This window comes from Chlamydomonas reinhardtii, chromosome 6 (genome assembly GCF_000002595.2).
Source record: "Chlamydomonas reinhardtii strain CC-503 cw92 mt+ chromosome 6, whole genome shotgun sequence".
In the NCBI taxonomy this organism is placed as follows: domain Eukaryota; kingdom Viridiplantae; phylum Chlorophyta; class Chlorophyceae; order Chlamydomonadales; family Chlamydomonadaceae; genus Chlamydomonas; species Chlamydomonas reinhardtii.
The window spans coordinates 5,697,430-5,720,198 of NC_057009.1; the positions used below are offsets into that span (position 1 = coordinate 5,697,430).

The 22,769-nt window shown below is 64.4% G+C and overlaps 5 protein-coding genes across 5 annotated transcripts; 2 read left to right on the top strand and 3 right to left on the bottom strand.

Moving 5' to 3' along the window:
• Positions 1-9,566, bottom strand: CHLRE_06g286650v5 (uncharacterized protein). The gene is made up of 18 exons (XM_043063354.1): positions 9,260-9,566; positions 7,777-9,111; positions 7,129-7,464; positions 6,619-6,873; positions 6,255-6,413; positions 5,750-6,148; positions 5,372-5,488; positions 4,469-5,035; positions 3,935-4,051; positions 3,403-3,663; positions 3,092-3,126; positions 2,759-2,861; positions 2,188-2,576; positions 1,697-1,930; positions 1,398-1,497; positions 1,134-1,204; positions 747-870; positions 1-523 (listed from the first exon to the last, which is right to left on the bottom strand). The coding sequence occupies exons 1-18, from the start codon at positions 9,413-9,415 to the stop codon at positions 284-286; spliced, it is 4,998 nt and encodes a 1,665-aa protein (XP_042924060.1). The 5' UTR covers positions 9,416-9,566; the 3' UTR covers positions 1-283.
• Positions 9,567-9,620: 54 nt separating this feature from the next.
• On the bottom strand, positions 9,621-13,466 carry CHLRE_06g286700v5 (uncharacterized protein). Its single transcript, XM_043063355.1, has 8 exons — positions 13,052-13,466; positions 12,670-12,834; positions 12,424-12,450; positions 12,120-12,185; positions 11,681-11,870; positions 11,281-11,441; positions 10,953-11,079; positions 9,621-10,771 (listed from the first exon to the last, which is right to left on the bottom strand). The coding sequence occupies exons 1-8, from the start codon at positions 13,250-13,252 to the stop codon at positions 10,659-10,661; spliced, it is 1,050 nt and encodes a 349-aa protein (XP_042924061.1). The 5' UTR covers positions 13,253-13,466; the 3' UTR covers positions 9,621-10,658.
• A 91-nt stretch (positions 13,467-13,557) lies between these two features.
• Positions 13,558-17,302, top strand: CHLRE_06g286750v5 (uncharacterized protein). The gene is made up of 5 exons (XM_043063356.1): positions 13,558-13,837; positions 14,171-14,537; positions 14,935-15,010; positions 15,199-15,558; positions 15,710-17,302. The coding sequence occupies exons 1-5, from the start codon at positions 13,825-13,827 to the stop codon at positions 16,601-16,603; spliced, it is 1,710 nt and encodes a 569-aa protein (XP_042924062.1). The 5' UTR covers positions 13,558-13,824; the 3' UTR covers positions 16,604-17,302.
• Positions 17,303-17,356: 54 nt separating this feature from the next.
• On the top strand, positions 17,357-20,155 carry CHLRE_06g286800v5 (uncharacterized protein). The gene is made up of 7 exons (XM_001695313.2): positions 17,357-17,779; positions 18,019-18,193; positions 18,485-18,560; positions 18,665-18,742; positions 18,870-18,965; positions 19,309-19,395; positions 19,539-20,155. Exons 1-7 carry the CDS (start codon positions 17,719-17,721, stop codon positions 19,962-19,964), a joined length of 999 nt encoding a protein of 332 aa, XP_001695365.2. The 5' UTR covers positions 17,357-17,718; the 3' UTR covers positions 19,965-20,155.
• A 20-nt stretch (positions 20,156-20,175) lies between these two features.
• On the bottom strand, positions 20,176-22,544 carry CHLRE_06g286850v5 (uncharacterized protein). Its single transcript, XM_001695442.2, has 4 exons — positions 22,426-22,544; positions 22,288-22,367; positions 21,284-21,519; positions 20,176-20,968 (listed from the first exon to the last, which is right to left on the bottom strand). The coding sequence occupies exons 1-4, from the start codon at positions 22,514-22,516 to the stop codon at positions 20,605-20,607; spliced, it is 771 nt and encodes a 256-aa protein (XP_001695494.2). The 5' UTR covers positions 22,517-22,544; the 3' UTR covers positions 20,176-20,604.
• Positions 22,545-22,769: the final 225 nt, after the last annotated feature.

Consider the following 22,769-nt stretch of genomic DNA (forward strand, 5'->3'; position numbering starts at 1 on the left):
GCTGAACATAGATGGTCGGTTCATCATAATGTAGCATACTTGGTTGCAAAGTTACAAGAAGAGTAGCTTGACAACAGCCCTATCTTCCAAATATAGGGTCAGGCGATTGTGGCTGTGCCAGGACGGCCAGGCCGGGGAGCTGAGTGGTAACGCGGCAGAATCGGGGAAGCGATCCCCGAATGGTCCAACCCAATTACCCAATCCGCAGTGTAGTTATGTGTGAATGAGCCTCGACTGCAACCAACTGTTGGATGCCCGGCTCAACTTGATGCCTTGATCCCCACTACGTCGCCTCTACCGCCTCCGCCGCCGCCTCTACCGCCTCCACCACCGACACCCCCGGCGGCTGCTCCGCCACCTTCCCCTCCCCCTCCGGCAGCTGCCTCCGCTCCCGGTCTGCTGCGGCCACCGCCTGCGCCAGCTGCCGCCCCAGCGCCAACCCCACGGGCGGCGCGACCGCGTTGCCGACTTGGCAGTAGCGCGCCTTGACCTTGCCGGAGAAGACGTAGGAGTCCGGGAAGCCCTGTGGTGCACACGCACATGAAGAGACCACGATGGCATTCGTGCGCATAACACAACTGAGTTGGGGTTGCTCATCACCCACTGCTGCTGCGGCCATGCGTGGGCTACATGACTAGATCCATGACACGTTCAACACAGTGCTATGCACAAATACGCCGTAGCTTCCTTAACAACCCAATCGCCAGTACTGCCACACACCCGATCTCACGCCCGCCCGCACGCACCTGCGCCCGGGCGTACTCGCGCACGGTCATAATGCGGTCCTGCAGCGGGTGGAACACCTGGCCCACCTTCCCGCTGGGGCTGGGCTCCGTGATCACGGTGGGGAAGCAGCCCCAACGCGGCAGCCTGCATGCGGGTGGGTGCGTGGGTGGGTGGGTTGGCGCTTTTGTTCCAAGGAACGGCAGGAAGCGATAAGAAAATCGTGGATGCAGGGCACGACACTGGGCAAACCAAGGGAAAGAAGGATGTCGAGCGCGTCGACGCCTACAAACCACGACAAGTGTGAGGCGAGCACGCACGCGCCCACGCATGACCCTGCTGCCAGCCCCAGCCCACGGCCCCAGCCCACGGCCCCAGCCCATAGCCCCAGCCCATAGCCCCAACCCCACCTGCCGTACAGTCCTTTCCAGCCGTTGTGGCGGTCCGCGGATTTCCACAGGTTGGGCACCAGCGGCTTGGTCTACACAGCAACACCATGTGCGAGCAGTACCAGCAGCGGCAGGCCGGCATGGGGAACACACGGTTACTGTGTGCCATAACGCGGTGTGAGCTTGCCTGGTCAATGGCTACTAGACCGCCTGCGGTATGCTGCCATCACATAACACCAGGCGGCACGCGCGCCCCACCCGCCAGCCAACCCGGCGCGCACGCACCTTGCCGCCGGGCATGTGTATGAGCTCCAGGGAGGGGTCAGCCGCCACCACGTCGTACAACGAGTGCCAGTCCGCGCCCGGGGTGTCCTTGGGTATGTGCCTACGTGTTACAGCGTGGGAAAGCGCGGCGTGCAGGTGAATGAAGGGTGGGGGATGGCGGATGGGGCCATGAACATGACGTGATGCATGTGGGCTGGGGGTGTTGTGGCTCGTGGGGGTAACAATTGGTTCACACGCCCAAGCCCAACCGCACGAACATGTGTGGGCGTCATCGCCGCCGCCCGCCGACCACCACTCACGTGCACCGGGTGTAGTTCTCGCGCTGCATGCGTTTCGGCACGTGGTCCGACACCAGAGCCGCCGACGCCGCCGACTCATCAAGTGCCACCGACACCGCCCCGGCCACCCCGCCGCCGCCATCGCTGCCTCCTGCTCCCTCTCCCAGCGCCGCCTCCACGTCGACACCAACGCCCGCCCCGCGGATGGCCCGCTGGAAGGGCGTCTGGGGGGCACTGCCGTAGGGCGCCACACGCCTGCATGAATCAGGGTTGCGTACAAGTGCTGGGTCCGGGGGTGTAGGTGGTGAAAACTGGGGGTGCACGGTGCAGCAGCCGTGCATGCCAAGTGTGCGTAGGCCACTGAGACACGCACACACACACGCACACACACACGCACACACACACACACACACACACACACACACACACACACACACACACACCGCCCCGACCGTCAGCCCGCCCCCAGCCCCCGTACGTGCCTTGCCCTCGCACCCGCCCACCGCACGCACCTCCAGTCATTGCCGTCGGCGTTGTCCACCGGCGCCAGGTCGCTCACCGCGTCCCACACCGTCACCGGCCGCAGCGGCGCGCCGCCCGCCGCCGGCGACGCCGCCCAATACCGCAGCGTCGCGACCCCCTCACCGCCGCCATCACCCCGGCCACCCCGGTCCTGCACCGTCACATTCGCGTTGTCGCGCTGGAGCGCGGCGACGCAGTCGGGGTGCTCCAGCACCCAGGCCGGCACCGGCACGGGCAGGCTGAGCATGGTGTGGTCGAAGGCGTGCAGCGGCTGTGGCCAGTGCGGCAGGCGCTCGCCCGGCAGCGCCGCCCAGATGAAGGTGCGGGAGCGGGACTGCGGCACGCCGTGGTGCGCGGCGTTCAGCACGCCCACCCGCACCTGTGTGTACGGTATGTGCAAGCGCGCACGCGCGCGCGTGGCCGCAGTGGTGGTGGTGAGGGGCATGGTGTTGGCGTGCGGGGAGATGCACACACTGCACACACACATACACACACGCGCGCGCGCACACACGCACATGACATCCCTGCACGCACCCACTGCAAACACGCCCCTGCCCCCACCTGGTACCCCATGTCCAGCAGGCTCCTCAGCGCCAGTCGGAAGTAGCGGCCGCCCTCGTGGGCGGCGAAGTTGCGCACGTTCTCAAGCAGGAAGTAGCGGGGCCTGTGGGGAGTGCACACGAGATACACGTGTGTGGGCGCAGGCGTGTGGGTGCATTTGCAGCAGGTTATGTAGGCGTACGTACAGGGAACGTACGGGCGGGGTGCGTCGGCGCTAGCTGTTGGGGGACTGGGGGTCAGCGGCTGCTGTTGGTTGCTTGGCGAGTTGGCGGTATGTTAGCTAGCTGGCTAGGTTTGCTAGCTAGCGCCCCGGCTCCCATGATCAGCACCCACCTGAGGAAGTCTGCGTAAGACAGGTACGCCTTGATCTGCGTGCGTGGACGCGCATGTAAGCCAGAGGGAAATACGTCCCAGAGCCCAGCATGTTTAGGGCCAGGTGTGCATAACTACGTGTGTATGCGCGCGCGTGCAGGAGTGGGCGCCACATCGCCTTCCTACTTCCGCAGCAGCCCTTCCCTCGCTCGTGGAAGATGCCGTACTTGACGACGTGTGCTGCCACCCCCCCTTCAGCAACACACCCACGCACGCACACTCCCACACACAGACACACACGCACACATGCACACACACATACACACACGCACCATGCTCTTCTTGAGCACGGAGCCCTCCGAGCCGTTGTCTCGGTTCATGCCGCTGAAGCCCTGGCACGGCGGCCCGCCCACCAGCAGATCTACAGCACCTGGGCCCGGCAGCGCCTCCGGAGGCGGCTGCCCCTCCTCCTGCTGCCCCTGCTGCTGCCCTTGCTGCTGCTGCTGCTGCCGCTGCAGCAGCGCCTCCGCCTCCGCCATCACCTCGGGCGCCGCCACGCAGTTGTCACGTGCGCCCGCCTGCACCATCGCGGCCTGCGGGCGCCACACACACACGCAGGCAAGTGGGGCTCAGACACACGCACACACACACACACACACACACACACACACACACGGGTGACACGGCCACGTTCCTCATCCTCAGCGGCCGTTAACTACAGCCGGCCACCCGCCGAATAACCACAACAGCACCATCCACACGACTGTAACGCCCAAAACCTGGCCATCCTGTAACCCTCGCCCCGTCACGTCCCCCCCCAGCAGCCACCCCCCTACCCCCCACCCCACCCGCGCCACCACCCACCGTGAGCATTACGCTACAGTCCAGGCGGTGCACGGCCACGCCCGGGTGGTTGGCGCGGAAGGCGGCGGCAGCAGCCGTGTCGAACTCCACCGCATAGCGCGTGTCCGCCACACCAGACTGCGCAAGTGTGCGATTTGAAGAGCATTAATGATGGGGTGCGTGCGCGCGTGTGTCCGCGCGTGTGTGTGTGTATATGTGTGTGTGTGTGTGTGTGTATGTCAGCGAGGGCGTATTGGGGTAGGGGGGGCGGCACCAACAACCTGACTGACTAACAACACCGTACAACCGGCCTCATGACTGTGTGGTGCCACACGGTGACCCGCACCGCACACGTGCTCACACTGCGCATCGGCTAGCTACGCCAGCCGCTGCACCTTCCCTTTGACCCGTCAAACTTACACCCGCACACAGCCACACACACACACACACATACACACACACACACAGTCACAAACACACACACACACACACACACATACACACACACACACACACAGTCACACACACACACCAGGTCGCACGCGCCGTACATACCTGGTGTAGGCCCAGGCTCAGGCCGCCCGCCCCCGCGAATATGTCCATGGCCACCAGAGGCGGCTGCTGCTGAGGCGGTGGCGGCGGCGGCAGCGGGCCTGCACGAACACGGCCGCCGGCTGTAGCAGCAGGTGCCGGTGGCGGTGGCGGTGGCGGCAGTAGCCCGGCCTGCTCAAGAGAGGCCGGCGGCGGCCCCACCTGCCCCGTGGAGGGGTCGTATGCTCCCACCACCTGCCACACGTGCTGCTGCCGCGGCGCCTGCTGCTGCCAGCCACTGATGCTGCTGCCGCTCACGGCTGCTGCAGCTGCAGTAGCACCCGCCGAACCTGACGCCGGCAGGCGGACGGAGCAGCGGCCACGCACTGCACTCAGCGGCAAAGACAGCAAGTCGAGTGGTGGGGCCCTGTCGCCCGAGGCGGCTGCAGCGGCTGCTGCGCCTGCACCGGCGCCAGCGCTAGCACCAGCACCAGCGGCGTGTGTGTGTGCGGGTGCGTACAGCTCCCACCAGCTCCCGGCCGAGTGCGCCAGCTCGCGACTGATGTCCTCGGGCCGGTGCATCCGGATGACCTGTGGGTGGCATGGGGCGAGTGGGTTGGGCCGAGGGAGGTGGGGTGGGGCAGCTTTGGCAGCTCCGTATACATGGGGGCGGAGAATGGCGTCGGGCTCCATGCGAATCTACTGTGGCCCGCACAGTACGGTACAAGGAACGTGAAAGATAGGAAGGGGATGGCTTTGTGCTTTGGTGGAATGGACCTTTAGGGTGGATTCAGGTTGTAAAGCCAGCGCCAGCAGTTGACGGTGAACACATGCGATACGCACGCGCGGGCTTGATTGGGTGCCGGCTCCATGTGATGAAATGCTGAGCATGACATACGGCGTGACACACGCAGCGCAACTGCCCACCTGCAGCGCCACACCCGCCGCCAGTGCGCTGCCCGCCGAGCCCTCTGCAGCACCAGCCGCCGCCGTCACCCCGGCCAGCTGCACCACGCCCCACGCCCTCACGTGCTCCAGACTGCCCTGTGGTGGTTTTATGTGTGGGGAGGGGAGAGGGGAACGTGTGTGCATGTGATGTGTGTGGTGTACGGCATCCATCAACCCGCCCGTGTGCATGTGAGCAGGACGTCACACGGAATCGGTCCGCCGTCCATCACGCCCATCAGCCAACAGGCACCTAGCCGCGTGCTGCTGCTGTACGGCGGTGCCGCGCCGCACACACACATACACGCTCATGCAGGGAGCTGCCCAACAACCGCCCGCCGTAAGGCAACACCAAGGTACCTTGGGCTTCCCTGACTTCTTGAGCCAAGCCGCGGAGGCCGAGGCCGCCAGGCTGGTGGTCGCGGAGCCACCACTGCTGCTACTGATGCTGCTACTGCCGCTGCCGCTGCTGCCACTCGGCCGCCTGGAAGAGGTGCTGTTGGCCTCGCCCTCGCCCTCCTCCTCCTCCTCGTCCTCCTCGTCCTCGTACTCGCCCCCGTCCTCGACTTCCTCCAGCTCCTCCTCCTCAGACGCCTCGGCCTCATAGGCCTCCGCCTCTGTCTCCTCTTCCGTCGCAGACGCCTCGGCAGACGCCATCGCACCGCTGCCCCCGCCGCCAGCGCCACTGGGGGGGGGCCGCCGCTTCCGGGCTGCAGGTGGCTCCGCCGCGTCCCAGCACACATACATGAAGTCACCCACCTGAACACGTTTGTTTCATGTTAGCTAGACCATGTAAGAATGAATGAGGTATAACAGGTGATGGTGAAGCGCCGCCGTCCCCCCCCCCCCACACACGCACACGCACCCGGTACTCCACGCCGTCCTTGACGAAGCCCGTCGCCGTCACAGCCGCCGGCCCCAGCCCCGGCCCCGCCCCAGCCACTCCTGCAGCGCCGGCGCCGCCCGCTGCTGCAGGTGCGGGTGACGGCGGCGCGTCGTGCCACAGCAGCTGCGGGCCGAGCCCCTGCACGGCACACGTATACGGCACATGATGGCATGCATCAGCGGGTGAGATGGATGTGACATAATGCAAGTAAACATGTACGGTACCGTACGGTAAGGTATGTTACGTAATAACCGCCGTGCCGTGTTGAGTGTGTGGCACGTACATAGCTACCCTGCCGTCCGGCCGCCCCTGCGCACACGCACCCCCACCCGCCGGCACTCACCCCGGGCTGCCGCCGCGGCGGCACGTAGCTTCCCAGCGCCAGCTCCCCCCGGACAAGCCGCTGCAGTCCAACGCCGCCACTGCTACTACCACTGCTACTGCTGCTACTGCTGCTGCTGCTGCTGCTGCTGCTGCTGCCGCCCCTCAGCCCCCTGAACATGCCACGCAGGGGACAGTACACGTGCCGCAGCACGAACACGGGCGGCTGGCCCGCGGCCGCACGTGCGTCGTCCGCCGCCGCACGCTCTATGTCAGCCTGTGCGGCACACACACACATACACAGTTTTTGTTAGTGTTCTTCCCTTGTGCTCTCTCAAACATGGTGGCAAACGCATAGCACAGTTCTTGTTGTTGTTGATTTTGTGCTCTCTAACACATACACATGGTGGCAAACGCATACGGCACACCATAATTCAGCATCAGGGCTGCGTGTTTAGGGAAAGGCCTGCACATCCGTGACGCCGCCGCACGCCCCACCACACCACACCACACCACGCCCCACCAGCCGTACCTGCGCAGCCGCAATGGTGTCGCCTCCGCCCCCGCCTCCACCCCCGAGGTAGTCCAGCCCCAGCACCCGCACCCCCGCCGCCGCCAGCTCCGGACCGTTCAGCTCCAACTCCTCCAGCAGCACCCCGCCGCTACTGCTGCCGCTTCTTCTGATCCCGCTGCTGCTACTGCCGCCGCACATCAGGCCTGCCTCCTCCTCCTCTGCTGCTGCTGCTGCTGCCGCTGCGTCCTCCGCCTCCGCCTGGTGGTCTGTGCCGAGGTCCAGGAGGTACAGCTCCAGGGGGGCGGACAGGTCGTGGCGCAGCAGCGTGTCGCGGCCGTGAACCAGGGGCCGCAGCTGCGTGCGGGGCACGAGGTGCGTGTGGGCGGGCGGTGCAAGGTGAAAAAAGGTAAGGAGAGCGGGCCGGGCGTTTGTGTGTGCGTGAAGAAGCGTGCGAGAGACGGGCAGGAAGGTAGGAAGGTGTCGAGGACGGGTGGCACATGCACTGAGAGCAGGGGTAAGAGCACTGCAAAAAAAGCACTGGCACGTACGCACAACCAGCCTCACAGTGGCGCCCAGGCAGCCGAATGGGAGCAAAGCACTGCGCTGGCACCGCTCATCATATAGCTGCATGCACCCACCCGGGCAGCACAGCGGCCATCCAGTTACCTGCACGCGCGGCTCAGACGCCTCCTCCCATTCGCCACACGGCCCTTCACCGCCGCAGTCCGGAGCACCCACGCTGCCCAACGCGACCGACGCCGCCCGACGCCGCCTCTCGCTGTAGATGCACTGCACCACCGCCGCCCACCACCCGCGCCGCCGCCCGCCACCCCGGTGCTGCTGGGTACTGCTGGGCGTGCCGGGCGGCAGTAGCACAAGGCTACCAGGCGCCAACCGCACAGTGCTACTGCCGCCGGCGGTGCCGTTGCTACTGCCGCCACTGGCTTCCGTCACGAGGACAGCCGCACTGTACATCGTCCGCTCCACCTCGAACCCGTCCCCGTTTCCGTCAGCGGCACCCGCCGCCGACACCACGACCGGCGCGAGGGGCTCCACAGCCTCCCAGCGGCGACCCACCGCCGCCGCCGCCGCCGCCGCGGATTGCGGGTGCTGCACAGTAGCCGCACCAGCACTAGCCGCAGCAGTGCCGGCGTGTTCCGCTGCCGCCGCCGCCTCAGCCACCTCTGCCACCGCCGCCGCCACCGCCACCTCTGCCGGCGTGAGCAGCCAGGGGCAGGTGCTCGCCAGAAGCCGGGCGGCGCGGTGGGCGTGTGCGGCGGCCGGCGCCCAGATCGCCTCCAGCCGGGGGGTGGCTGTGGCCTGGTGCGCCTCAGCCTTGGGTTTCGCTTTGGTGGCCTTTGGGGTTTTGGGGACCTTGCGGGCCTTGGTGGTGCTGGTGGCGCTACTGCTGCCACCGGTGCTGCTACTGCCGTCGTCGGGGCTGCTGGTGCTGCTGCTGGTGCTACGGCTTTTGCGGCTGGTGGCCGTGGCTCGCTGCTTGGGCGGAGCTGCGACGGCCGTGGCGGAGTCTGTGGAAGTCTCCGTGGCGGTGGTCCCAGTGATGGCCCTAGTGATGGCGGTAGGGGTGGTGGCGGTGGCGGCCGCCCTTGTGGTGCGGCTGTTGCGGCTGACGCGGCTGCTGGTGCCACTGCTCGCGGCGGCGGTGCTGCTACTGCCACTGCAACTGCCGCCGCCAGTGCTGCCTTTGGCGGCAGCGGCAGTGCCGCTGCTGCTGCTTGGCGTCGTTGCAGTCTTGCTCCGGCTGCGCCGCCGCGCCGCCGGGGGCGCCGTAGCAGCCTCAAGCGCCACTTCGCCGCCGCCGCTGGTGCTACCGGTGGTGTGCGGTTTCGCCTCATCTGCTGCAGTATCAGCAGCTGGTCCTGCAGATGGCGACGCGACCACTGGGGGTAGCTGCTGCAAAGGGAGGGGCGGTGATGCCTCTGTGGCAACGGCACCCGCTGCAGGCGGGGCTGAGCTGCTTGCCTTCGCTGCAGGCGTTGCCTGTGCAGGGGCGGAGCGGGAGGGCGCTTCCACTTGTGATGGCCCCACGCTGGGAGCTCACCGGTCACGTCACGAGCGCACGCCGGTTGCCATCAACGTCATCCCCGTTCGCGCCACGCGAGCTCGCATAGCTGTAGTCCACACCTACCTTCGAATGCTGTGGCGCTACCGAGCCATCCGCTGCTGGGTGCGGCGGCGCGGGCTTCCGCCGAGCTGGGCGCGGGCGGGATGGCGATCGCGGCGCAGGGACCGACGCTCCGGCCTGCGCCCGAACGCCCGAGGCACTTCCGACACCAGGCTTCATACGCGCTGGCGCGCATGCAGTGGCGGCTAGGCCATTGTGCCGGACTGGCAACCGCGGACAGTCGAAAGGCCGCGCAATCGTTGCCATCGAGCCCGCGCCTGAGCTGCTGGCGCTCGATGCGCTGTGACTTCTGGTGCGGGGATACTATAAGGTGGTTACTGATCAGACTACGCTAGAGTCGCGAGAAGCAGCGTGAGACTGCCAACGAGTTACCGCAAATGTCAACATATGATCAGCAAGCCACCCGTAGCAGCGCAGAAACGCTTCTATCGCAACAAACTGTGGAAACAAATTGCCAGATGATGTGCGGTTAGTCAGCGCCCAATGCATTGCAAGTCCCATCCGGTCCCATCAAGAGTCCCATACAGTCCCATCAACTGATGCCCCCTTCCCGCCTGCCTTTCCTGCCGCCTTTCCCGCCCAAACCGACACGTATCGCGCCCCAAAATTTACGGTGTAGCGCGGGCAGACTGCAGACGGTAGTTGCTGAGGGGCGGTGTTGGCATGCCGTGCGCCCACTTTAGAAGCGGGATTAAACCACACACCAAGTTTGTCTCAGAGCCGGGAGAAAGTCACCACGTTTACTTGGCGAGTGCCTGTGAGTGACCCAAAACTTGGCGAGTGGTTTTATCCCGCTTCTAGCTCACGGCATGCCCACGCCCCCCAACGCTGTCCCTCGGCAACAACGACTGCCTCGTGCGCTACACCGATACTACGCGGTCGCGGCCAATTCCCCCGCCGGTCTTGGAACAGCTGACACCAACACTCCGCACTCAGACATACCGTGCCCACCTAGCTCATATGCACAATCTAGTCCGGCCATGACTACACGCAAATTCCACCATACTGTATGGTAACACCAAACACAATGACATCATCACACAATCAACCCCAACCCATCATGTCTTGATTGTTCGTCAGCACTTCAACTTGCAGGTCCACAGGCCCTGCTCTGCATCTGGGACTCATCCTGCGTGAAGCTGCCCTCCACTTTATCTCGCAATGCAAATTAACTCGCGGGGCTCTCCACATATTCCGATGACGTAGAAACACTTACACACAATCGCGCGGCCTAAGCTGAGTGAACTCTCCAGCCTACGCCTCATGCCTTACTGTACACCCCATCACCCTGCTCCCATGGTTCATGTCCGGCGATGCCCCGCCTTCCTTCTGCCCTTGCAAGCATGCGGCCTCCTCAGCACGCCCCGTCCCGCAGCCCCGCCCCGCCGCCCGCCGTGTCACCTTATGACTTCTTGTGCTTGCGGTAGGCGCACGAGTTGCAGAAGCGCGCATGGGTGGGCAGCATGGGCGCATTGCACAGCCGGCAGCCGCGTGTGTGCAGGTCTGTGTATTGCGCTGTGTGTGGGCGGGGAGTTTGGGAAGGTTGGGAGATGGGCGGGCGACACGAGCACTAAAGCCAATGCGGCAAAGGGAAGCGTGCGCTCGTTCCGGACGCAGCGCACCAGGGCACCGTGGCAGCTTGTGGGACCACCCGTCCACCTACCGGACCCACGCACCCGCCCGCCCACGCACCCACCTGCCGCGCAGTCTGCGTGCAGTGCCCCTGGGCCCGCCTGCAGCACGCCGCCGCAGCGGCCGCACGTGGGCGCCACACGGGAGGCGCTGTGCCGCACCGCCGCCAGCAGCCCCAAGGTCACAGCCGCCTGCAGGCACGCACGTGCGGATGCGGATGCAGACACACAGCAGGGCGGGTAACCATGCTGCATATCGGGCGCGCGCGGCCCAACTGTACGGAACGCACCTGCGTACATGGAAAGACCTACCACCTCCCCTCCCTCCCCGACCTCCCTCTCCCCGCTCCCCGGCCCCCCCCCCCCGCGCCCTCCCTCCCCCCGCCCGCCCACCTGCACCTCCGGCGCCACGGTGCCTGCGTAGTCGGCGGCGCCCACCAGGACGTGCAGCTCGGACGTCAGCCGCACCAGGTCGCGCTGCCAGGCCGCCAGAGCGGAGGCGGCGCGGTCCGGGGCGCCCGGGCCGCCCGCAGCCTGGACAGCCGCCAGCAGCACTGCGGGGGCCGCCAACACGAGAGGCAGCGCAGCGCGGCGCGCACACGCGCTTGAACAAACGAAGCGGGCACGCGCAGTACGCTTCCCGATGCGCCTCCTGCAAACCCGCGGCCTGCCGCCCCTACTAAACCAAGCACTGCAAGCCGTGCCCGTTCATCCTACGACGCGCTCCTAGCCCCGTTGCCGCACACGCAGCCGCGCTCTCCGCCTGCGCTCTCCTGCTCCGCCGCCGACGCACCGTCCGGCGGCATCCTCAGCATCGCCAGCTCATCATCCAGTCGGGCCTGTACCGTACTGCCGTACTGCTGCAGCCCCGGGTACGGCTGTACGAACTTGATGACCAGGCTGGCGGCGGTGAGCAGGTTGGAGGCAGAGGACAGCGGCGGCACTAGAGATAGCTGCCGCGCGTTCAGGTGCAGGAAGTGCGCCTGGCCGGGTCGGAGGGAGGACATAGATTTCGTCAATATAAGGTTGCTTATTTGTCATGTGTTCTGAGTGATTAAGAAGCAAACCAGATGGGGATGCGCGGCCGGGTTTGAGAGGTAGAGGCGAAAGCGTGTGGCTGCGCTGCTGGCGCGGGTAGAGGAGGCGGCACGGCGGCGACTTGAGCGCACAGCGACGGGCTGGTGGGTTTGACAGCCAAGCTCCAGCCATGGAACCCAACAAACCCCACTCACACAGGCGCCCCGGACGATGGGTATGTCGTACTTGTCGGCCAGCAGCAGCAGGTCCACGACGTTGTCCTGTGGGGAGTGGGAGGAAAGGGGGGGGGAGGGTGTGAGGCGTGGGTGTCAGGGTGGGCGAGTGGATAGGTAGGGCAGTGGCTTTCAGCCCCGCTGGAGGAGGTCACGGCACAGCGCAGCACAGCGCGAAGAAGCGGCACGTGCACCTGTTTCCCATGCACATGGCACATGTGCATGGACATGTGTAGTCGCCACTATTCACATGCACATGCACGTGCACGTGCACAGGCCCGCTCACCGATGTCACGAGCGATAGCGGGTACGCCTGTGAGGATGCCGGGCCAAAGTCGGCACCGCGGGGGCGGGGTCAGCTGCTGCTTAGCTGCGCCTGCACGCCAAACGCTCTGATCGCCCTCCGCACCGGCCTCCTGCAAGTCGCCCCGTCCCATGCCCATTCCTTGTCTTCCTTGTCCTCGGCTCATATTATCCCCTAGCCTGACTTGAAGTCCTTGGAAGTGTAGACAACCACAACCTCCGCCCTCACCTCCAGGCTCAGCAAGCTGAGGGCCATGCGCCACGACTCGGCCTTGTCTGCCGGCAGGCGCAGCTCGCCTGCTTCCGGCAGCTCCAGCTCCAGCGTTGACCGCAGCACGGACGAGGCGCGGCACAGCACGCAGCGGCTGGCCATCAGCGCGCCGTCGCAGCACACCTGGGGTCAGCAGCAGGCGGCGGCGGCGGTGGCGGTGGTGCGGTGATCAGCGCCTGTAGCCACAAGTCAGGTGTAATACGCAGTGTTCTAGGGCGGGCGGGGGAAGGGAACGCGTTGACGGCAAGCGCAGCGCCGTAACGCAGGCGCAGACCCAGCAGTCCCGACCCGGGCCCAAACTTTCTGTACGCGATCTGTTCCAATGCATGAACTGCCGCACCAGCTTCAGGTCACAACCCGCGGAGGGGGCCGCGGTAGAAACGACGATGGTGTCGGAGACTGGGGCTTTTGCCAGACAGCACAATCCGCTGCAGCCAGGGTGTAGGCAGCTACCAGAACCTGCTGGCAATCGTTCGCTGCTGCTCCCCATCACGTCCGTGCGCCCGTCGCTCGCTGGAAGTCCTCCGGCATGCTGTGACATTGTTCGGTTGGCTTGGTTCATTCAGGAGCGGCTTACAAAGTGGTCTGCAAAAAACAGCAGCCAGCCCTCGATTTACGAGCGAATCCCTGAGGACGGAACCCAACCGGCGGAAACGTCCAGCGCGCAGACCGCGGCTCTGTCACATTGAGATATGTATAGGTTACATCAGTCAGGACAAGCGAGTTGGGTCTGCAAGCACATTTGGCCTACGCACGCATGTCTGGGCCAGCTCAAATTTGCTTACATGGAAATTTGCTTACAATGCGCCCTTGGGCCTACAACCAGATACAGTTGATAGGGATATACATAATTAGGCAAATTACGGCCCAAAGCATACTTCCCGGGCGCTTTTGAAACATACGGGACCTACTGCGTTCTCGAGCCGCTCGAGCCTCGAGCACGCTTGCTCCCGCAGTTCGCTTATCTGGGGCGAGCATAGTCGTGCGGATAGCGCTCGGACACCTCGGCACGGCTGCGGACGAAGGGGCGGGTGGGCTCCGACTTCGACCTCCCATTGGTTGCCAGCGCCGTTCTGCGCGAGGCTGTGCAGGACAAGCCTCAAACCGCACCAAATGGCGGCTGTAGGTGAGCAGGACCTCAGAATGCCGGGCTTTGCGCAAGGAGGCGCTGTGTGCAAGGAGAAAGGCGAAGTCTTCGTCTGGGTAACCTCCGTCGCGCGAGCTCGGCGACTTGACCTGGAGGAGCCCCAGCCCTGGGCCCCAGCCCGTCGCCCCAGCCCTGGACCGCCCCGTCCACTGCTCTCAGTGATATATCAGCAGCATGCGGGCGCGGGGGCACGGGCATGGTGGACCCGTAGCGCCGAGGGCAGGGGGGTCCTACGTGCCACGGGTCCGAGCTCGTTGACCGAGTCATCCGTTGACCGCCTCGAACCCTGCCCCTCCCCGCCCTGTCCCACAGCCGCTTTGCCGCCGCCCCCCGCGGCGCTGCCTTCTGACGGGCTATTATTAGAGCTGTTGGGAGGACCGCCAAGTCCGCGGACATGCGTGGCAAGTGATGCGTGCCTCAGCCTCGGCAGCCAGGGCTCGCCGAGCTCACCTCGGTCGCGCGATGGGGACTTCAGCAGCCCGGCCGCCGCGGCGGATGCCCGCGCCCCGCCCGCCGGCCCCGCCAATTCCACCGCTGCTAACTCTCCCGAGTCAACTTGCCAGCCGGCGAAGCAGCCAATCCTGGACCTAGATCCGCACCGGCTGGCACAGCGGCAGAAGCAGATCGACTTCGGCAAGAACACGGTCGGATACCAGCGCTATCTACAACTCGTGCCACGGTGCGTCTCGGTGCTTTGGAATGTTGCTATGCACATTTAAGATGTTTATGGGTATGGACATGCGAAATTAGGAACAGATAGCAGGGCTGGCTTGCGGGGCCGGCCCCGTGCTCCGGTCCGGGCGGGGGTGGGGTGGGGTGGGGGTGGGGGGCACATGCACAACAAAATACCTCTTCGTTTCTTATGCATTGTCGCGTCATGTTGCTTTAGTATTATAAACATACAATCAGTACGTATTGGGCGTCCTTAGTCCTCTAGGGCAATGGCTGCGATGATGGTCAAAACTTCGACACGCTCACGGGACTTGCGGCAGACCGCAGACCGCCGCCGCCGCACACATAAACCTGCCCTCGCCAAGACCGTCCATCACGATGTCATCCTACTTTGTTGCATGCAGGAACAAGCGGCGGCGGACAGACCCGGCCACGCCTGATATCAACGCAAATATTAGCAAGCGCCGCTTCGACGGCCAGGTGCGACATCATGATCCGCGCCTGTGTTGGCCCTCGTGGTATAAATGCATTCATGTTACCATTGGCATCGTCCATCAGCACTTAGTCCTGCCGTATGAGCGCGGCGACAAGTATGAGTGCATGAAGCTGCTCCTGGATGTGCTTCCGCCAACCTGTGGCGCATGCTGCCTGTTCTGACGCCTCCCCAGGTCCTCGTGTGGCGCCGTGCCCTGCACAAGTACGATGACGACGCCGAGCAGGAGGCTTCCGTTTCTGCATCTTCCTCAGCCGCCGCCGCCGTGCCCCGCCAGCCGCAGCACTCGCGGTCCTCCCGCAGCTCCTGCGCCTCCTACCCCAGCGCCAGCGCCAGCAGCAGCTACAGTTATGGCGCGGGCAGCCGGGGCCTGTCGGTGGTGGTGCCGCCGTCCCAGCCGCCGCTGCCCATGCTGGCGGAGTGCACCTCACTGGCCTCCTACTCGGACGCGGCGTGCGGCGACGGCAGCACCGTGCTGTCCGTCACCGCCTCCGCTGGGCCCTCCTCACCCACCTCGTCGTGCGGCGGCAGCCGGGTGAGTCGCGTGCGGCGGTTGGACACTTGCAAGCGTGCATAGGATGGGGAACCCAACTCAGCTGCTTGCCGTGTTGTGACTGCCGGCAACAGTACAGCTCAGTCGTCGTCGCCGCCTCACTTCCCTTCTGCCTACCTCCCTTCCTCTGCAGCGCTCACTGGACGGCTACCTGGAGCCGCAGCAGCACCACCACAGCCACCACAGCCACTCATCTCGGCGGCGGCGCACACTCATGTCGGAGGGCGAGGAGGAGGAGTCCGAATCGTTGGGCTTTCGCTGCGAGGTCCTGCCGCGCGACCGGTCAGGCAGCAAGGTCAAGTCGGTTGCGGCGGGTGGCGAGCGCCCACGGCAAGCCAGCAGTTCCGGTGGCGCCAGCGATGCAACATGTGAGGGAGTGTGGGCACACGAGAAGAAGCTCAGTGTGGGACAGGAGCAGCGGTGCCAGCAGCAGCCGGGCCTGAGCCGCGAGCAGCTGCAGCGGCTTGCGGAGCAGCACAAGCACCTGGCGGCGGCCGCCGCTGCCCTGGTGCCGGTGGTCGTAGTCGCTGGAGATGACGACGGCGGCGCGGACCCGATCGTCGCGTACCATCCAGTGTGCGAGACGGAGGCGGGCCGCCGCATGGTGTTGACGCGCGGCGGGGCCGCCACCATCGCCCCTGCCTCCGGCAAGGCGGAGGGCCAGCCGCTACTGGCGCTGCCAGTGGAGGTGGTGTATGGCGGTGGGGCAGAGGTCCTGGGCTTCCGCAACCACAGGGAGGCGGCGACGGGCGCTCCATTGGCTAGCGCGGCAGCAGCGGCGGCGGCGGCGGCTGGCGGTGCCGTCACCTACGGCGTGGCGGTGCGGGCATCCCAGGCGGCCGCGGCGCAGCTGGATGTGGGAATGGGGGCGGGCTGCTCAGCAGTGGTTGTGGTCGAGAAGCCGGCAGCACGGATGTCGGAGGGGGCAGCGATGGCGGGTGACAAGGTGCAGCAGCAGCGGCCAATGATGGCTGAGGGTGCGGAGCAGGCATTGGCGGACAGTCTCACGTCACTGCTGTTGCGGTGAGGTCGCCTGCGCCAGGCCGCACCGCTGCCAGCACAAGTATACCGGACTGGCCACTACCCGGCCATCACCTGTATTTTGCCTGACACCTGACGAACCTGATGGAGACACCTGGCCCTGTGTGGGGCGTACTAGGAGATACAATGATCGCAAGTGGACTTCGACTTTTCCGTTCAGCCATCTGACCGACCAAGGACCAAGTTCATGATGTCATTTCAACCCCTACATTGAATTGCGGGCGCGATTGTACACCGCACAACCCTTGATGATACTGAATCTGAGACGGAGATGGGCCTTGTTGGCCCTATTATCTTGGACGGTGGCGTGTTTTGCGAATTCACAGACTGGTTGTTGCCAAAGTGCGCCGTGCAGTATGCGGGCAAAAGCTAGAGTGTCCTAGATTGGGGCACCCATGCGGCATAGTTTCAACAGCACAGGCCGAGTGCCTGTGCGTAGTACCACCAACCATGTGCAGTTGTTAACGTATATTGTGACAGTGGTCGCATGCCTTGGCGGCGATCGTGTGGGCATGCAAGTGGGAGCAGTCGTGAGGGGCACTCCGTCGGGGCAATGCTCCGGGCAGTCGATACATCCTGCTGATGAGGCCTGTACAGCAGGTGTGTTGCCACGTGCAGTTGACGTGAAGCGGGCCCGGCGGTGCTGGGCCTGTCAAGGACGGCTGGCGTGTAAGCGGCCTCAGTCGCCTCCCCTCGCTGCTCCCCTCGCCGCTTTGCTAATCCCCTCGGCAAAAGATGTCCTCACAGAATACAAACAGAAGCTTGCCCAGAGCATGGAGGTGAAGAAGGTGTCTCAACTGGTGCTGTTACATCGCCGATGGGCCCACAACTTTCAAAAGCTGGCGGTTCACTTCACTATCACCAACACTCATCCTCAGCGACCTATATCAGACCGTTGTATCTCTTCTCACTTTAGAACTTTGCCTTGAAGCTTTCACACATTCGAACTGGTTCGGATTTTTCGCCTCAACTGACCTCTTAGCTAGCTAAGAGGTTTTCTGCTAGAGGCCTAGGAAAAGCTACAGTCAAGCCTCGGCAAGCCGGCGGTCTTTTCCGTGGACAAACCAGCCGAAGGGCGAAGGCGACGCTATGGCAACCAGGATGTACAGCGGCGGACGTGTTCTGGATACTAGCGCTGAGTTTGCCGTCGACGATGTGCGAGGTACGCCTTGAGAAGAGCACCATTCGCGGCGACGCATGCCATTTGCCAGGGGCACGCGCTTGCTGGCACCAACCCAACTGGAATAGTCATCAGATTTGAAAATGTAATGTGCCGCACCTGTTGAAAGGCGAAATAGCTGGCCAGCCCGAAACCTGCCCCCCTCGCTCGGCCGACAGGGCGACACCTCCCCAGCCGTCTTCCTCACTGACAGCTCATGCGCCTTCCCATTTCTTGCGCAGGCCCCGTCAGCAACGCAGCTGTGGTGCCTCCTACGTGGGTTAAGTCGCCGGTGAAGAAGGACGTCAAGCCCCCTTGCAAAGACCTCGACGACCACAGGCTCGCGCAGCGGCAAAAGCAGATCGACTACGGCAAGAACACCCTTGGGTACCAGCGCTACCTGCAACTCATACCCAAGTGAGCTGCATGCGGGGCTGGCGCTGGTCAACGTTTCAGTGAAGGCATGCAGTCATGGGGTGGGGTGTTGCAGGCAGCTTCCTGGAATCCTGGTGCTTGCTGGGGGCGCTGCTGGGGGCGATTTGCAATCGCACGCTACCCTCATCCCGGCGGTGCGGCGCGGCAGGCCGGCACCTGACATGTGGAGCTCAGTCACCGGCCTTCCCGCCGTGCTAGCCCCCAACCTTTCCATCCCGATGGCGCATTCTCTATCGCTGACGGGTACACGGACCCACGCCGTCGCTCACACAGGGACAAGCGGCAGAAAGGCGACCCCCAGACCCCTGACATGCACCTAAACAACAGCAAGCGCGCGTTCGAGGGCTTGGTAAGCCAGGGCGGGGTTTCTTATAACGTGCGCTGCGTCAATACCTCTGTTTGCGTAGTCGTATGTGGTTTATAACCTGCTGCTTTCGCGTCTTGTCCCTGCAGATAAAGGTCTGGCGCCGCCAACTGCACAAGTATGACCAGGACGGAGACGAGGACGCGGGGCCTGGCGCTGTGCTGTCGGTGAGTGCGGTCCTTGTGAACCCCTGTCAACGAAACCTTCTCACAATCGTGCCCAATGGTGCCAATCTTATCTTCATCTGCCGTGCTGGCTGCTGAAGTCACCGTGCATCTGTGCGCATGTGTGCAGTACGCGGAGCGCGCCCGCCTGGCGTCCATCAACTCGGAGGGTGACGTGGCGGTGTCGGCGGTGGCGTCGTCGCCCACCAACTCCAGCCGCAGCCGGGTGAGTGCGCCCATGTGTGTGTTGGGGAATGCGGCGGAGACGTAGTGCAGAAGGATTGGGGCCGTGGTGGTAGATACGGTGTTGGGATCTTCGGCGGAGCATCCATCATTCCGACGCTGCAGCAGCCATCCTGTGCGCGGCCATTACCTGTGGGCGTCAAGGTGTTCTCCACACCTGCTGGCGCAGCACCTGGCCATGCTACCAATTGTACGGGGCTCCAATGGATATGGCGGGTGCTGCGCCACTGCATATGCCGCTAGTCCTGGCTTCATTCGCCAGTGCCGCCGCCTGGCGTCATCCCAACACCGCTCACCCACTCTGCCCGCCCTCGCCACCACCACAGGGCTCGCTGGACGGCTACCTCCCGCCGGTGGTCGCAAGCGACGCCAGTGGCCGCAAGCGCCCCTTCAAGCGTGCCTTTGACCAGCTGGTGAGTTCGATGCATTGGTAGTGGGGCAGCTGTTCAATGCCGGGAGTTGGTCCCCCTGAAGCACATGTGTGTCAAAGCCGTTGCTTTATGCGGTACCCCTAATGCTTCATTAATATCCTCCTCGCTGCTTACCCGCCATGCAGGCCGCGGAGAACCCGCAGCCCTCCAAGCTGCTCACCAGCCCCGCCGGCCCGCGCCCCGGCGCGCCGCAGTCCGCGCCTCCCGCCACCACTGACGCCGGCCCAGCGCCGTCCACCGGCCGCTGCATGGACCCGCCCGGCCCCGCCCCCACCCACCACGGCGCTCGCACCGGCTCCAACCTCGGCCCCGGCTCCGGCGTGCCCAAGGCGCCGGCGACTGCTCCGCCGGCCGCGCCGCGCGCCACCACTGCCACCACCGCCAACACTACGGGCTCGCCGCCTGGCTCGGCAAAGAAGCGCTCTGCGGGCGCCGCCCTGGGCCATGCCGGTGCCGGTGCGGGCGGCGAGGACATGTTCCGCGAGTGGGAGGAGGAGGACTACCCCGGGCTGGAGCAGTGGGAGGACGAGGAGGTAGACGTGCAGCTGTGAGACAGCTCCAGGAGCAGGTTAACAGGGGTTGTAGCAAGAGGTTGTGGTGATGACGTTAAGCAGCTGTGAGGTGGGATGATACGGTCTGTATCTGCATGGCACACCCTTGCTGGGCAGTGGATACATGCATGCGCGCTCTAATCGAGCGTTTGCCTGCGCCTAGATCGCAGCCGTTGTAAAAGGTGTGAAGCGGGTCCTCTCAAGTCCTCTCGCACTTCTTGCCTTACAGTCTTTTGCCCACCCGCGCCAACGGGTCCGGCAATAGGTGGCGCAGCCCCCCAGGTAAGAGTACCGTAGCTATCTTGTGCTTCAAAACTGAACGTCCAGGGGGCGCTCGTGGCGGCTGCGCAACCATACGCTGACCCGCGCTGACACCAGGTTCATACCCTCGTCGCACAGTCTGCAAATGGCCCTCTTGCAAACTGCCCTGGGACGTGGCAACTGGCAAGCGATACTCCCGCCTGTCACAACTCCATCAGCGCACATCAGCGCCAGCTCGCTCATTTATTCTTCCACCATGCAAAGCACCATGAACGCAAACTGCGTCACCACGCTCATACATAAATACATCATGAATGCTATGTACGGTTAAGCACAGTGCGCCTGTGACTTAGTTATCCTGACCAAGACAGTATCCGCATCAGGCATTTGGCGCCTCCTCAGGCGTGTCCAGCACCTCCTGGCACTCCACACGCTGCCGCTTCTCACGTGGATTGCCCTCTGGCGCCTCCTCTTCCTCTGCCGCCTCGTCCTGACCCTGCAGCAGCTGCTCCCCGTCGTCCGCCGGCTGCTGCTGCGGGTCCTCGGCCACAGCCTTCCGCTTTTTGGCCGAGTCTTCTTGTGCCGGCTCCGCCTCCTTTTGACGCTCCGTGTCCTGCTGCTGCTCCTGCCGCCGCAGTTGCTCACGCGCCTCCACTAGCGCCTTGCCCAAGAGGTTGCGGCCGGGCCACTCGGACGCAGGTGTGGCGCGGGCGGTCTCCTCATCCAGGCCGATGCCCCAGAGCCTGCGCGTGTGGTTACATCGAGGCGGGGCAGTACAGGTGTCAACTATAGTTGAGTTGCGTGATGCACGTGACCGCGGCGGTGATGGAGGAGATTTAGCTGACTGTGCAGGACGGCATGCTCCACCCCGTTTGCAACCCTGCCCCCCGCGCCACCCAGCTTTCCTTCCCCTGCGCTCATGCGTCCCGGCCCCGTGCCGCTAGCAGCCTGACCAGTGCTCTGCTCCCCTGCCCTCCCCGCCGTCCCCGCTCCCGTCGCCGGCTGTCCTTCACACCCTTGAACCGCCTCAACCTTTCCACCAACCCCAGTTACCCTACCTGTCCTCCGGCGCCGTCTCCACCAGCAGTGCATCCCCGGTGCCCAACAGCACCTCGCGCAGCTCCGGGTCCGCCCCGAACTTGAGGAAGTTGCCTCGCACCACCAGGTCGAACGCCGCCGCGTCCCACACGTCCGGCTTGAAGCCCGCCACCTGCCGCCCCAGCGCCTTCATGCAGCCCGGGTCGCGAGCCTCCATGATGAGGGCCAGCGTGGCGGAGTCGCCGAACAGCCGGGCCTGCAGGGGGAGGTGAGGAGGACGTGAGCAGGGCGTGAGGAGGACGTGAGGAGCATGGGTGTTGGGTGGGGGGAGGGCTGGGTGGTGGGTGGCTGGGAGGAGGGACGAGCACGACGTGGTACGAGGGTCGTGCGGTGCGCAGAGGAGTTTGGAGAGCGGTGTGAGGGATGTGTGGAACAGGGCGGCGGGAAGCCGGTGCCGAAGGGCCACCGGATGCATGGGAGGGATTATCAGTTCGGTGTCGCAAGGACTGTTGGACAAACCGCACCACGGAGGGACTGAGGGAGCGAGCGGCGCGCCCTGGCGAGCGGCCCTGAGAGCTGCCCACGCGGGCCACGGACCTATCCAGTATGCCACACGATGCCACCCACCCAGACATTCTGTATCCCATCAGGCCTGGGAGCATTGGCGCATCCTAGCAAGGCTGGTTTCGAAATAACTGGGATCAACCCTGCGTCAGCCCTTACTACCCTGCCTCAGCCCGTATTACCCTGCCTCTGGTCACCCCCGGATAGGACCGACTTGCTATCCTATGCCGCGACCTCCAATCCCTGAGGTCCGGGTTCCAATCCTTGCCGTCCCAAACCCAATCCTCAAGTGCCAGGTCCAATCCTACTCTGGCCAATCCAATCCACGGAGGGTTGACCGGCGCCGGGACCCATCCTATATACCCCATACCACCCCTCTGGCCGTCTGCGGCACCAATCGCATTGGGGCCACCGCGTAAGTAGCACTACCCTTTCTGACCTCACGCCCGCTTATACTTGCCTTGCCTGCCATCATGAATTGCTCAGCGGACGTAAATATCACACCAGGCTGCTCCGGATCGCTGAACTTGCAGTCAAACCCTGCATGGTGAAGGACAACGGGTTGGCACGCTAAAGAGTCCATCAATTGATCACTTACACTGAGATAGCACGTAATTCTTGGAGCCGGGCGGGTATTCTGACGCGCTATCGCCATAAAAGAATACAAATTCTGTGTTGTCGGTTGCCATATCGATGCTTTGGCTGTAGTTGTGCTCGTATAGTTTAAGTCAATATTAAAGAAATGTATACACATCACGTCGAAAGAAGGGATGGGCATTTGGGCCCCGCGGTAGCCGAGAAGCCGGAACCCTTGACCAGCTCCTCCCCATGGTCCCCACCCGGCAACGTGACGGGAGCTTTGATGCCCATCACTTATCATTGCATGACTGCATGTGCACGAACAACTGGCAAGCGCCCGGAAACCGCTGTGATTCGCCGTGA